Source organism: Poromitra crassiceps (genome assembly GCF_964638095.1).
Source record: "Poromitra crassiceps genome assembly, chromosome: 30".
NCBI lineage: Eukaryota > Metazoa > Chordata > Actinopteri > Beryciformes > Melamphaidae > Poromitra > Poromitra crassiceps.
Genome location: NC_139652.1, coordinates 2,742,378 through 2,756,593, shown reverse-complemented (window position 1 = coordinate 2,756,593; position 14,216 = coordinate 2,742,378). Strand labels below are relative to the sequence as shown.

Genomic DNA, 14,216 nt, shown 5'->3' with positions numbered 1-14,216 from the left:
TGTCCAAAATGTAGCGTTTGAAAATGTCAATTCTGATTTAATGCATGTTCAAAATAGAGCAGTGAATACACAAGTACAATTAGGCTGTCCCAAGAGAAATGTCAACAAGTTATACAATATCCCCTGACTTACTCTCTTGTTACTATACATATTTTTGTCATTAAGTTGTATACAATATTACTTTGTCACTTATATCACAATGTGTTCATTTCGTTACATGGGTGTGTCACTGTCTCCACTCAGTTGGTAATAAGGGGTTTTTCAACTCCAGCAGGTTACACAAGTCTTCGTTCCTGCCTTTTCGCCTCGTGCTCCCTGGCGTCGTTGGCGTTGTTCATCTTTGGTCTGTAAAAACAAGACAGAGTCGTGCGCCAAACGACAAAACTCCACCAGCAACGTCTCGTGTCTCTGGAGTCGAGCGCAGGCGGCGGTCCAACAGTTAGCCTGTGACCCACTTTTAAAATCACACTGTAAGTCCAGCGGAATCGATATCCAAGCGCTCCGGGTTCAGTCCCTGCTCCTGTTACAGCGCTCCTGTTACAGCGTTCCGTGTTCAGTCCCTGCTCCTGTTACAGCGCTCGTGTTACAGCGCTCCTGTTACAGCGCTCCGTGTTCAGTCCCTGTTCCTGTTACAGCGCTCCGTGTTCAGTCCCTGCTCCTGTTACAGCGCTCCGTGTTCAGTCCCTGCTCCTGTTACAGCGCTCCGTGTTCAGTCCCTGCTCCTGTTACAGCGCTCCTGTTACAGCGCTCCTGTTACAGCGTTCCGTGTTCAGTCCCTGCTCCTGTTACAGCGCTCGTGTTACAGCGCTCCTGTTACAGCGCTCCGTGTTCAGTCCCTGCTCCTGTTACAGCGCTCCGTGTTCAGTCCCTGCTCCTGTTACAGCGCTCCGTGTTCAGTCCCTGCTCCTGTTACAGCGCTCCTGTTACAGCGCTCCGTGCTCAGTCCCTGTTCCTGTTACAGCGCTCCTGTTACAGCGCTCCTGTTACAGCGTCGTCTGAACGCGTCGACATGGTGCCAGCTCGCCCCCGGCCCCCGACGGGCAAAGGATGGGCGGATGGCTGATGATCAGACGGAGGCTCCGGGCGATGGAGGGTGGGAAGCGGCTGGATGGCGCGCTGTGCCTTCTCTCTGGGGAGCGCGTGTTCTGACCGCTGCCTGTCAGGAGACCTGGGTAGGGGGGGTCGATACAAACACAGCAGCGTTAGTGGGGGGGGGGGGGGCATCAGACAATCCATCACAGACAAAACGCCTCGCTCGCTTCTGCTGCTCGAAGCAACGTGCAGGCCGCCATCGACAAAATGATCACGTCACATTCAGCTTCAATTTTATTTTCAATTGACATAAAAATGCATTGGAATTTTCAATCACAAGCCAAAAACAACACATAAGAGACTGGAGGTGAGGGGCAAGGTCACATGAGAGATTTGTTAAATGGAAGAAGAAAAAATATATAAATATCCATTCATAAATCCATTTTATTTACGTCAATATAAATATCCGTTTTTGGAGAGAAGAGCTGATGTTAAAGGAATACAGTAGTAGTTCAGCTCAAAATGAAAATTCTGTCATCATCTCCTCCCCCCAGACCAGTGTAAACACAGGTGAAGTTAGCTCCTCCCCCTCATGTCAGTTGAAACACAGGTGAAGTTAGCTCCTCCCCCCAGGCCAGTTGAAAGTAACACAGGTGAAGTTTGTCCATATAACACACAGGGAGGTTGCCAGCACAACTCCATACTGTAGTTTTTTCTCCAAAACATGAAGTCAACGAGGAGCACTTCTTTAGAGTTCCAAACCAAAAACAGCCAAACAATCACAGACCAACACACCATTATTTCTTGCAAATCAGTCAGCTGTAGTTCAGATTATCACTATATGGTGTAAATATAGGTCTTTTTGAAACTATGAAGAACGTCTTTTACAATTAAAACTAATCTATAGGTATTTGTCTACTAAAACATGCTTAGAAAATGGAGCATCCAACAGTGTGATTTGTGTAGATTTTGTGAGGAGGAAGAGGAGAGTGATTTACATTTATTTTGGTATTGTCCGGAAGTTGCATTATTTTGGATTAAAATTGAAGAATGGATTTCCGTTTACAGCACACATTTTTATAGCTGTCCTCTAACCATAATGTTTGGGGATTTAAGGGATGATGAAGAAGGAAAAGACCTGAATAATATTATAACTATGATGGGGAAAGCATATATATGTAAAGCTACGAAAATACATTAATTAGATATTGAACATTTTAAAACTTTTCTGAAATTTCAGTTGATTCTTGAAAAGGATATTAATAGAAATAAAAAGCAGAATGTAATTTATGAACGTGGGTAGGAAACTTTGAGTCGAGGTGAGGGTTGGACTTAGATGAACATAGTCTGAGGGAATGTTTTTTTTTTTTTTTTTTTTTCTCCTTGTTTTTCGATTTTTTGTTTACTTCATTTTGTCTTTTTTTTTGCTGTATAAGCAATAACTTTTTCTTGGTAAGTATTTTTTCTTTCCTTTTTTCCCCCTTTCCTGTGTCTGAGCTTGTTCGTTTGTTTTGTTCATATGTTGTTGGAATTGAAAAAAAAAAGGTCTCCACTGACTTCAGTTGTTTTGCAGAAGTCAAGTCAAGTTTATTTGTATAGCCATAATTCACAATCACAAGCATGTCTCAGAGGGCTTTACAGAGATGTCTAGCTAAGCACTATCAATAAACAAGATTGAACAATCTTAACACGTTCACTGCCGTGGACGAGATATCTCGTCAAGCAGAAACCAACGCTTGACTGCCGTGGACGAGATATCTCGTCAAAAAAATTTGACGGTGGGACGTGGATCAACGCCCCCCACGTCTCCTATAAAAATATGGGAGCCACCGAACGTGTACAACCCATTCCACCGACCCACTAAGTGGCGACAGTGCTCTCCAGACTAGAAAAAGCCGAGCCAAAACTGCAGGGGAACGCGCGAGGAAACCATTCTCATACTGTAAAATGGATTGGCGAAAACGCTTTCGCTTTCGCGCTGAGAGCTGGCGGTGGGGGATTGCAAATTTGCATAATATATTATGGGTGCAACACGCTTTGAAACACCGGCAGAAAGCCCACAATCGCACGCAGCTTCATTCCAGCTGAGCTCACAACCGAAACGAACGAGCCCCATGCAGACTCGCCCAAAGAGCAGCCGCCAGCAGCCAGGCAGCACAGACCGGCAGAGCCTCGCTTGTACCGCTGCAGCCACGGAGGGAGGAGAACACACACGGAGGGAGGAGTTTGAAGGAGAGGGGGGTTTCCTGCTGCTATGGAGGAAATTACTGTTCAAAACTATTGTTTAGATGTCTGACGTCTTACGCCAAAAATAAATGGTTAAAGTGACTGTTCTATCGAATTTCACAAAAAGCCATTTATCTCAGCTTAAATTTTCAGACGCTGAAACCATGCTGTATTCAACTGCTAATGTCTACATAACTACTAACTCTACAAACTAACTCTTTTAGACAGAGAAAGCACACATTCTATTAGTTCTTTTGAGATATTTTGTGTTCACAAAATCTTAGCAGAAAATAATCCTCGGCTCTTGAAAGATGAGCCAGAATCCTCAAAAAAAAAACTTGGCAGAAGCTACCTACAGTAAAAAAAAAAACTGCTGGCAGTGAATGTGTTAAATGAGAGAGAGAGAGAGAGAGAGAGAGAGAGAGAGAGAGAGAGAGAGACAAAGGATGAGAGAGGGAGAGAATGGAGGTAGAGAGAATGCTGGGAGAAGGGAGAGAACTGGGGAGAGGGAGGGGAAGAAGAGAGAGAGCAAAACAAACAGGGTATACTGGGGCTGGGCGAAACGGTTGAAATCAATATCACAATAATCACAGGTGTCAGTTTCGATACATATCACATGTATATCAACATGTATATCATATTAGTATAGTTATGTAAGGCTGCTATGGAGTTGTCCTGGCAACCTTCCTGTGTGTGATATGGACAAACGTCACCTGTGTTTACACTAGCATGAGGGGGAGGAGCTAACTTCACCTGTGTTTACACTGGCACGAGGGGGAGGAGCTAACTTCACCTGTGTTTACACTGGCACGAGGGGGAGGAGCTAACTTCACCTGTGTTTACACTGGCACGAGGGGGAGGAGCTAACTTCACCTGTGTTTACACTGGCATGAGGGGGAGGAGAGGAGGACAGCATTTTCTTTTTAGGGTGAGCTTTTCCTTCAAGCGTTCAGTATTTGCAGGTCATTATATCCTCTAGATCTTATTTGTTGGTATAAAAAGGGATCCAGGCAGCTATTAACTCAGCTCAGTAATCAGTTTGACTGTCATGGCGTTTCTCAGCGTGTCACATTCTGTAAACAGACAAGACTATCTCTCGCCGTGAGATCAAACTTCATTTCCCCCTAACAACCTGACGCCATGCTGCTGATATTCAACTCTGCTCTGACACACAGATGAGACGCACACACACACGCACGCCGCGACAGATGGGAAGTAACTAAGTACAAATACTTTGTTACTGTACTTACTGTGTATAGTAAGTACTTTACAGAGTATTTATTTTTCGGACAACTTTTTACTTTTACTCCCTACATTTTATCACACATATCTGTACTTTCTACTCCGTACATCTTCAAAACACGCTTGTTGTTTTGTTACTTTAGTTTTAATGCACGACAGACAAAGACGATGTGATGTTGTTTGTCTCTCTCGTCTCGTGCTCCCCTCCCACCCTTCACGCATTATTTGCAGCTTTTTTGTGGAAAAACCACAAATTATTAATTAAAATATAGTCTTTATACATCTTAAAACGTGTTTGGAGGGCATCTTGTACGTTTAATAGTGTTCAAATTATATTTATGACATGAGTTTCAGTTAGATTTGCACAGAAACGGCAGGCAGAAATACCTTTTTGGAAAAAGTCAAACAACATTTTTACTTTTAAACTTTATTACATTTCGAAACCTGTGCTTTTTTAAAAACTTTTACTTGAGTAAACAAGTAGAATCAGTATACTTCTACTTTTGCCAGTCTTTTTTATTTTTATTTTTTTAAGTAACTACTTTTACTCAAGTAAAGAATGCATATTGCGTATACTTCTTTATACTTCTTCCCATCTCTGTACGCAGCTCTGAATGGAGAGGCTTGTACCATCTGAACAACAGCTTTTGCTTAATTGGATCAAGGAATGTACAGTATGGTATATAGTATAGTATAGTATAGTATACTATAGTAGAGTAGAGTAGATTATAGTATGTATAGTATAGTATAGTATAGTATAGTACAGTATAGTATAGTATATATAGTATAGTACAGTACAGTATAGTATAGTATAGTATAGGACCGTATAGTATAGTATGGTATAGTAGAGTATAGTATAGTATAGTATTGTACAGCATAGTATAGTATACTATAATATAGTATAGTAGAGTAGAGCACAGTATAGTATAGTAGAGTATAGTAGAGTATAATATAGTATAGTATGGCCGAGTATAGTATATATAGTATAGCATAGTATAGTGGAGTATTGTAGAGTATAGTATAGTATATATAGTATAGTATGGTATGGTATAGTGTAGTATAGCATAGTATAGTAGAGCATAGTAAAGTATAGTATAGTAGAGTATAGTATACTAGATCATAGTATAGTATAGTACAGTATAGTATGGCATAGTATAGTATAGTATAGTCTAGTAGAGTATAGTACAGTATATATAGTATAGTACTGTGTAGTATAGTAGAGTATAGTAGAGTATAGTATAGTATGGTATAGTATAGTATAGTATATTATAATATAGTATGGTATAGTATAGTATAGTATAGTATAGTATAGTATATTATAATATAGTATGGTAGAGTATAGTATAGTATAGTATCGTAGAGTATAGTATAGTATTGTATAATATAGTACTGTATGGCTTTTCTGTTTCTAATTCTCCAGCCTGTGTGACGGCAATTCCACTAAGGCAGTGGCACTCCCCCAGGCGGCTCTGAGGTGCTGCTCCGGTCGAGTCGAGTGTTCAGCTCCATCGGCCCAAATGTAAATTAAAGTGAACGGACTGATTCCTGCAAGACGATCCCCACCCAGCCGTTTCTCAGCAAGCGCTGCTGATTCAATTAGGCTGTTGTCGCTACAGTCCCCCCCCCCCCCCATTTATACAAAATGCTGATATTACCAAAGTTAAAATGCGTAACCGATCTTCTCCATAGCTTTTAAAAGCAATATTTATCTTTTGCCAGACACTGCTCGACGGCGGTTTGTCTCGGCTCTTAATGCAGCGCGTGTCGGTGAGGTCTGCACTCCTCTCCGCCGATTAGCATAATGACTTGTCATGGAGAGATGGAGCTGAAACAGAGACACTGCAGCCTGGCTGAACTTTATAGGTGCTCGCCTTGTAAATCCATGACAGTCACCTCTGGCAAGCTGGCATCACAAAGGATCGGAGAGAATGAGGGAGTTCACGCCAAGATCCTCAGCTATTTGACACTCAGCAATTGAGCCAAAATTGCTCTTTGACATACTTCAGACTACAAGTCTGTCTGAAGGCATTTATTCCTTTTTGAGCCGAGCAACATGGGGGAAAAACACTATAACTTTCAAGGTCCTCCTCCTCACCTATGAAGCCCTGCACGGTCTGGCCCTCTCACACCTGACCTACTCTGACCTACTCCAGCTCTACACTCTGTTCCTCTGACACTGGACTTCTCTCCATCTCCCGCACCAAAACAGAGCATTCTCTGCTGCTGCTCCCGAGCTCTGGAACTCCCTCTGGCTCCATCAACATCTTCAAGAACAGACTAAAAAACGCATCTCTTCAGACTCGCTTTTCCTCAGCATGGCCTGGGTTCAGGGTAGCACTATCCTAACTGTTTTTAGTCCCTTTTTATAAAAAAAAATGTCATACTGCTTTTTATTGTATTTTTATACATTGTTTTTGTACAATGTCCTTGAGTTTGAAAAAGGCGCTTTTTTAAACCAAATTTATTATTATTGTTATTATTATTACTAGCAATCTTGCGCACGCTCGATTCCTAAGCTCGCCCGCGGCGAGCCTATAGCCTGCTGTGCGGGGTCGCAGCCTCGCCCGCCCTGCAGCTTGTCCACTGCGCGTCGGACACGCAGCTCGGCCGCTACGCGGCCTCGCCTGCTCTATGACATCATCACGGATGACATCACTGTTGACATCATCACTGATGACATTATCACTGAATTTATAGCCTCAGCCAGGAAGGATGACATCCCATCACATCATTAGGTAATTAGGGCAATTACCTAATTAAAAAATCTGGCTCCGTCAGGTCACCCGCACAGGTGCTCTTTACACTTCCTGAAAGTTTCAGCCCGATCGCATGTAAAGCAGCATAGCCGTATAGCTTGACCATCTATCAGTAAACTCATTTTAGGATCTACTTTTACATTCTGGCTGACTTGTCATTGGTTCAGTAAAGTGGGAAAAACAGTAAAATTCCCCAAAACTACTGTATGTCTGAACTTTCTCTTTAACAAAATCACACACATTTAGGCTATTCTATGAGATCTCATTTGAGTAACTAATGTAATATTTTTGTATCGTGTATTCCTAAACAGCAGAGTCAGGAGGTGTATTCCTAAACAGTAGAGACAGGACATGTATTCCTAAACAGTAGAGACAGGACGTGTATTCCTAAACAGTAGAGACAGGACGTGTATTCCTAAACAGTAGAGACAGGACTGCACTGAGAATTTTATCAAAAATGAAACAGTGTGGAGGAGAAGGGAGACTTTAAAGGAGAGCTGTGCGTAATTGCTTCCAGGTGAAGACTCAGAACAAGTGTACCATCGGGGCAGCTGCAGCTGAATTATTCATGCCTGTCTGATCCAGGCAGAGTCAGACAGGGACAAGCCGGAATGATACCAGGACCGTCCGGACGATACCAGGACCGTCTGGAAAAGCACCAAACATTAAATCATCTCTGAACAGATTAAACACGGACTAAAATGGAGTCAACTTTAAAATTGCCAATTAAAGTTAATTGCTTCAAATGCAGCTTGCCAACACACGAAAGCTTTCAACTTTTCATCTAACAGCGTTGTGTGATCATTACATTCTGGGTACGGGAAGCCGTTTTCACATTTAATAGCTCGACTAAATATGTCTTGTAGATATCAATTCAATTCTTCCTATCGTCAAAAAGTATATTTCAGATATCCACCTCATTCTTCCTAGGACAAGCGATGTCACTCTTGCCATTTGGATGTATAGGGTTTCTGATTACACTAGTTCAGTTTAGGGATGTTCATCAATTATCGAAAATCGATAATCGATCGTTAAGGATTGGAATCGATCCTGTGGCATTTGGATCGATTTTTTAATTATTAAAAAAAAAAAAAAAAAAAAAAATTTTGGACTAGGTTTGGGTGGAATTCGTTCCTCCTCGCCCCACTCCATTGCACAGCCGACTAACGTGAGGTGGAGCTTCATATAGTCTCTAGTTTTCTGGCTGGGCACGGGCCTTTGTGCCAACAAAACTGTTTTAAACATGAGAAATTCACACCGGCATGCGCCGGGGACAGCAGTGTTGGAGAGGAGACACATTGAAATAAAGAGTTCATTGAGGAGAACACGTTGTCTTTCGTATTTTCTGCCATAGGCATTTATTTTGTTAAAAAAAAAAAAAAAAAAAAAAAAAAAATTGAAAATATTGAAAATTTTCTAAGTATTAATAAAATCGATAATCGATAATTGATCGTTAATTCTCACCGATTATCGATTTTGGAAATTTTTCAAAATGAACATCCCTAGTTCAGTTGCAGATACTCTATCTGCAATGTGAATTGCGGACATCTGCAACAATCAAGGATTTCTACAATTAAATTAGGCTACTAATTATATTCTTACTTATTACAGTTGTGAACGGTTTCATATTTCTGCCACTACTTTGCAACCCGGTCTCTCTGCCTCTGTCTCTTTCTGTTTCTGTCTCTCTGTTTCTGTCTCTCTGTTTCTCTCTGTTTCGCTGATTCTTTGTTTCTCTCTCTCTCTGTTTCTGTCTCTCTGGTTCTGTCTCTGTTTCTGTCTCTGTTTCTGTCTCTCTCTAACCTCGCGTCACCAGGTTCTTCCCGAGGAGAAGAGCCTGGTTCCCATTACACGTGAATTGTACCTCTCGGCATGGTTCTGGCGTAGACACCGGAACCGGAACATGTAAACCGGAGCATGTGGCACATCCTGCCACAGTTAAATTGTTCCCTCGTTGAAACGCCAATTCGAGTTGTGTAGGATAACTAGTCGCCACGAACAGGAAGCAACAGGGAAGGTTTTTTTGGCGCACGTGTACCTGGTAAACGTGTTCCGGTCCCTGCCATTGTGCATTGGTTTACGCCCCTAGGTTTTGAAGCGGTCGAAACGGCTCCAGACTAGTCTCTCTCTCTTTCTGTCTCTCTGTTTCTGTCTCTGTTTCTCTCTCTCTGTTTCTCTCTCTCTCTGTTTCTCTCTTTCTCAACCCAACCCTTCATGGTAGATGAACGCCCACCAAGAGCCAGGTCTGCTCTAGGCTTGTTCCTCGTTAAATAGTCTCTTAGAACAGACGAGTTGGCTTCCGCAATTTTCAAATGCTTCCGCCATACCGTCTGTACTTCGTAGGGGAGAATCATGCACCAACCGGAATGGGAAGTAGAAAGGCGGGTCTTCCGCTCATTAGTCCAATCAGAATCCAATATGCCGCATTTTTCGTGGACCCACGTGTCGTGATTGGTCGGATTCTGTCAAACTTCTTTCCTGTCTGAAGGTTTCCCCCCCCCCCCCCACTAAAAACATGCAGAAGATCAGATCGTCATCGTCATCCGACCAGTGACGACAACATCCGAAGTTGGTCCCCGGGCGCTGTACGAGAAAGCGGCCACTGCTCCTGGCCTGCCCCTCGGAGGAAAGGACATGCCTGGATGGGTTAAATGCAGAGGACGCTTTTCACCGGCCACCGTCAGCATGAGTGTGTTGTGGCCGCATGCATGTGTTGTGGTGTTCGTGTGACAATAAAAGACGGGCTTGTCCGTTACGAGACGGGCTTGTCCGTTACGAGACGGGCTTGTCCGTTATGAGAATTGTTTCAATTGTTGGGTCTAAAATAAAGAGCCTGGTCTTACCAGCTCTATTTGCACCTTGAGATAACTCTTGTTCTGATTTGGTGCTATATACATTTTAAATTGATATCCTGAATGAACATTTTAACTAGTCACAATATAATTATGACTCGTCAAAATGACGTTAAAAGTTCTGTCATTATCTACTCACCCATCCACACAGCAAAACACAGAATTGTCCTAAACAATTGAAGTGGAAGGGGTGCAACTTTGAAATGTAAAAAGAAAAGGAGAGGAAAAAAATGAAATGCTTCCACACTGCTCACCTGGCTTAATCCAAGTCTCCACAAGCCCTGAGATGCTAAATTGACTTGAAAATACATCATTTACACCCTGTTTTTAGCTGAAATCTTCATTGTAGCCATGTGCTCCAAGAAGTGATGCAGCAGCTAATATAGCCTGCTAGATTTCAGCTCAAAAACAGGGTGTAGGCTAAATTACATCTTTTCAAGTCAATTTAGCATCTCGGGGCTTGTGGAGACTTGGATTACACCAGGTTCTTTCTTTTTTTATACATTTGAAAGTTGGTCACCATTCACTTCAATAGGAGAAGAATTCAATGGTGTTTTGCTGTGAAACTCTACGAATGTTTTGCACCTGCGACGGCATAGGGATGGTGAATTGGCTAAATGACTGAATTTTCATTTTTGGGTGAACTTATCCTTTTAATTCTGGATAGTCAACTCCAGCTAATACATGTTAAACGACATGCCGTATGCGGGGAGCCGGGGCGGTATGAGACAAAGGTGTAATCATGCGCTGAGGTGGAAAACAGAAGTCATTTGTACCTTGCTGCGTTGAGCTAGCCTGCCAGGCTAGCTCAACATGTCTGTCCTTGAAAAGTGGTTGACTTTTGCTGTGTGTCTGTGTGTCTGTCTGTCTGTCTGACGCCTCCTGTCCTGTCTGCTGTGTCTGTGTGCCGTCATAGGGCCTGAAATCACAGCAGAGGTACTTTGCATTCATTTTCAGTCACAACATGCAGCAAAGCCTGCGCACTGCTCAATCAACACAGAAATCCAATTCCCCTTGGAGGGAAGGACAACAATTTACTGTGCATGTGAACGCACACATTTGAATACTGAATATCCTGTAAACGTGTTCCTTGATTGATAAGTTCAAGTAAACATTTTCAACTATGAACTATGAAGGACCAGTGGGCAAAAACAAAGCCTGATTATCGGCTGTTAATTTATCGGAAAAAAGGCCATTATCGGAATAATGAATAATAACACAAAATGGCCATATCGGCCGATAATTTATCGGTCCCATAAATATCGTGCATCCCTACTCATTTTCACTCCTTTCTTGTCAAGTGTCTTTAAAATGTGCTAGCCGCACATTGCTATCAATGTCACTTCATACAAAACCACGAAACAGTTGCTTTGTACTGGAAACAACTGTGATTTCTTTCCACTCATTTACGATTAAAATTGACATTTCCTGCAGATGAAGTTTGGTTCAAACCGCTACATGAACAGTAGCTCGTCTCTTTTTATAGCTCATCTCTGTGGAAGAAACGTTCAAGATCCTAAAGATAAAGCCGACCGGTTTATAGCCCTGTTGCAAATCATGCAAAACAGCAGTCCAGAGGGAATAGCATCGAAGCCTGCAGCAAACTAAATAAAGAAACAACATTTTTAAGGAGTGATGTTTGCTTATTGCAAATACCAAGAAACAATGTTCTATTGAAAGACACATCCTTTTTCTTTGTTATAGTGCAGTAGCAGCAGTAGTTCGCAGTCTTAGTCGGTGTAACTAAAGCCTTGGATATAATACTCTCCATTTCCGCGAGTCCTTGAGGGTCCGCTAGGGTCTCTGCGTGGCGTAAATTTCATCATCAGAGGGTGCACACGAAGGCTCTGTTCGGACGAACGGCTCGCCAATAAATGTGGTTGTGACCGCGCGGACAAGGGCGCAACTGCACATTATGCTGGAAAACCAACGCGGACGCTGAATATGAAGAGAGGCATTTTTGCACCGCGGTGGTGAAGATAGTTTTAGGTTGGATATTCGGCAGACAGAATATCGGTTATCGGTATCGGCCAAAATTCCCCAGGTGATAATAGTCATGTGCAAATACAAATGACAGCTAAAGACACTGAGAGTTAGTATAGTCAGAGGACTGTTATCTTCAGCAATAAAACAGCAGGTAATTTGCACGGGAATGTCTAGTTTACAGTAATCCCATGTGATTGTGCCATGTCAGTACAGTCATTGTAATTTAGGCTGTATTCTGAGACGCGTGCTCTGATGTAGAGCTGTGACCTTTGTGTCTGAGCAGCCGTTTGAGTCGTAACACTGTTGGCAGTGAGACAGTTTGGCTCTTTGCATTAAGAAGTTGAGCACAGTGAAAAAAGACTGTTGCCAAAATTGGGCCAAAGCGATCGTAAAAAAGAAGAGCGAGTAAAATCCCCAATGATCTCCGCAATTATTACAAATCACCGGCCGTCCCCAGGTGATATTAGTCCAGCGCTAACATGACTTAGCTCGCTAATCTGCACTTTCCTCAGCTTCAGGTGTGTGTGTGTGTGTGTGTGTGTGTGTGTGTGTGTGCGTGCGTGCGTGCGTGCGCGCGCGTGTGTGTGTGTGTGTGTGTGTGTGTGTGTGCGTGTGTGTGCGTGTGTGTGTGTGTGCGTGTGTGTGTGTGTGTGTGCGTGTGTGTGCGCGCCTGCGCGTGTGCGAGTACATCTCGGTGGGCTGTCGTGCTAATGTTACATGCTGTATAATTATGAGAATTTAGGGTATGAGGAAACTCATAACTGCCAACACCCGATTTTCACGGGAGTCTCCATATTTATAATCCTTTCTCCTGCTGTGCTCTCCATTGTTCATTTCTCCCGTTAATCTATTTTGATTTGATTTTATAGCGATGCCTCTACAGGAACAGTTTTAAAGCTATAGAGTGAAAATCCTATTGACCTTATTCAGAAGAGACCGTCTGGCTTGAGAGACTAACAGGAAGTGTAAATACAATCGGAGGTTCCAATTGTATTTACACTTCCTGTGACTCATAAACCTAGTCTGACTCATAATGTGAGTCAAACTAGGTTTGACCAGGTGAGTCAGACTAGTTTAAGCAGGTAAAACAACCGGTGTTTTGAACAGGAAGTCACGACACAATGGGTCAAGTAGGCGGGGCTGCATAACGTGAAGAAAAGGAAGCATGTGGGCAATCTCTGGTCTCTCACTGTTCTCTCCGTTTCAATTTTTGTCCCACTGATGATGTCATCAGTGATGTCACTTGAGCAATTGTGCATTGTGACGTCACTGATGATGTCATCAGTGACATCAGGAATCGAGCGTGTGTAGCGCACGAGATGCCAAGTAGATACAAATATACAGTGTATATATGCATGAATGAACACACACACACACATGCATAATACATAGATACAAACATACACAGTGTATGCATGAACACACACACATGCACTCATAAGATACACATATCAAACGCATCATGCAGACACAGTCCTGTGCATGAAAACACACACACACACACACACACACACACACATGCACGCACGCACGCACACACACACACGCTGCAGTGATTCATTCCTCTTGTAATCAAGTCAATTCATCAATTTCAAACATTCTCTTTCTTTTTTGTTTTTTATGGACCTATTTTAAGAGTCTTGAATAAAGTTTGCTGTAAATGCAGTGAATTGAATATACTGTGATTGTGATTTTGCGATCGCTTGATTGATTGAAATTGATGAAAATTCAATCAATCTCTGCAATATATGCGGGGGCTTGCAATTTTAAAATGCCTATGATTTTTCTGCAAAAACGGCAAAACATAAAACTTCCCAAATTGCATAGAATTTTTTGGGGGGAGAAAGTTGCTATTAAATTAATTAGTAGTTGGGGGGTGGGTGCATTCCCCCCCTCAAATATTTTTGCCAGGCAGTTCCTGCAATTTTACTGCAAAAAGATCACATTAAACGTTGCACGAGCGGTGTGGACTGACTGTGAGTAGAGGCAGAGCGGTGTGGACTGACTGTGAGTAGAGGCAGAGCGGTGTGGACTGACTGTGAGTAGAGGCAGAGCGGTGTGTGGACTGACTGTGAGTAGAGGCAGAGCGGTGTGTGGACTGACTGTGAGTAGAGGCAGAGCG

The 14,216-nt window shown here is 42.7% G+C and overlaps 1 protein-coding gene across 1 annotated transcript in view; it reads right to left on the bottom strand.

Moving 5' to 3' along the window:
• Positions 1-275: 275 nt before the first annotated feature.
• The window catches only part of LOC310800658 (uncharacterized protein), a gene marked incomplete at both ends in the record, with an annotated part of 118,526 nt that continues 104,585 nt past the window's right edge, over positions 276-14,216 (bottom strand). Inside the window, 2 exons of the mRNA XM_083663278.1 lie at positions 276-345; positions 988-1,168. Coding sequence (XP_083519404.1) covers positions 276-345; positions 988-1,168 — 251 coding nt within the window. The remainder of the gene's footprint in view (positions 346-987; positions 1,169-14,216) is intronic.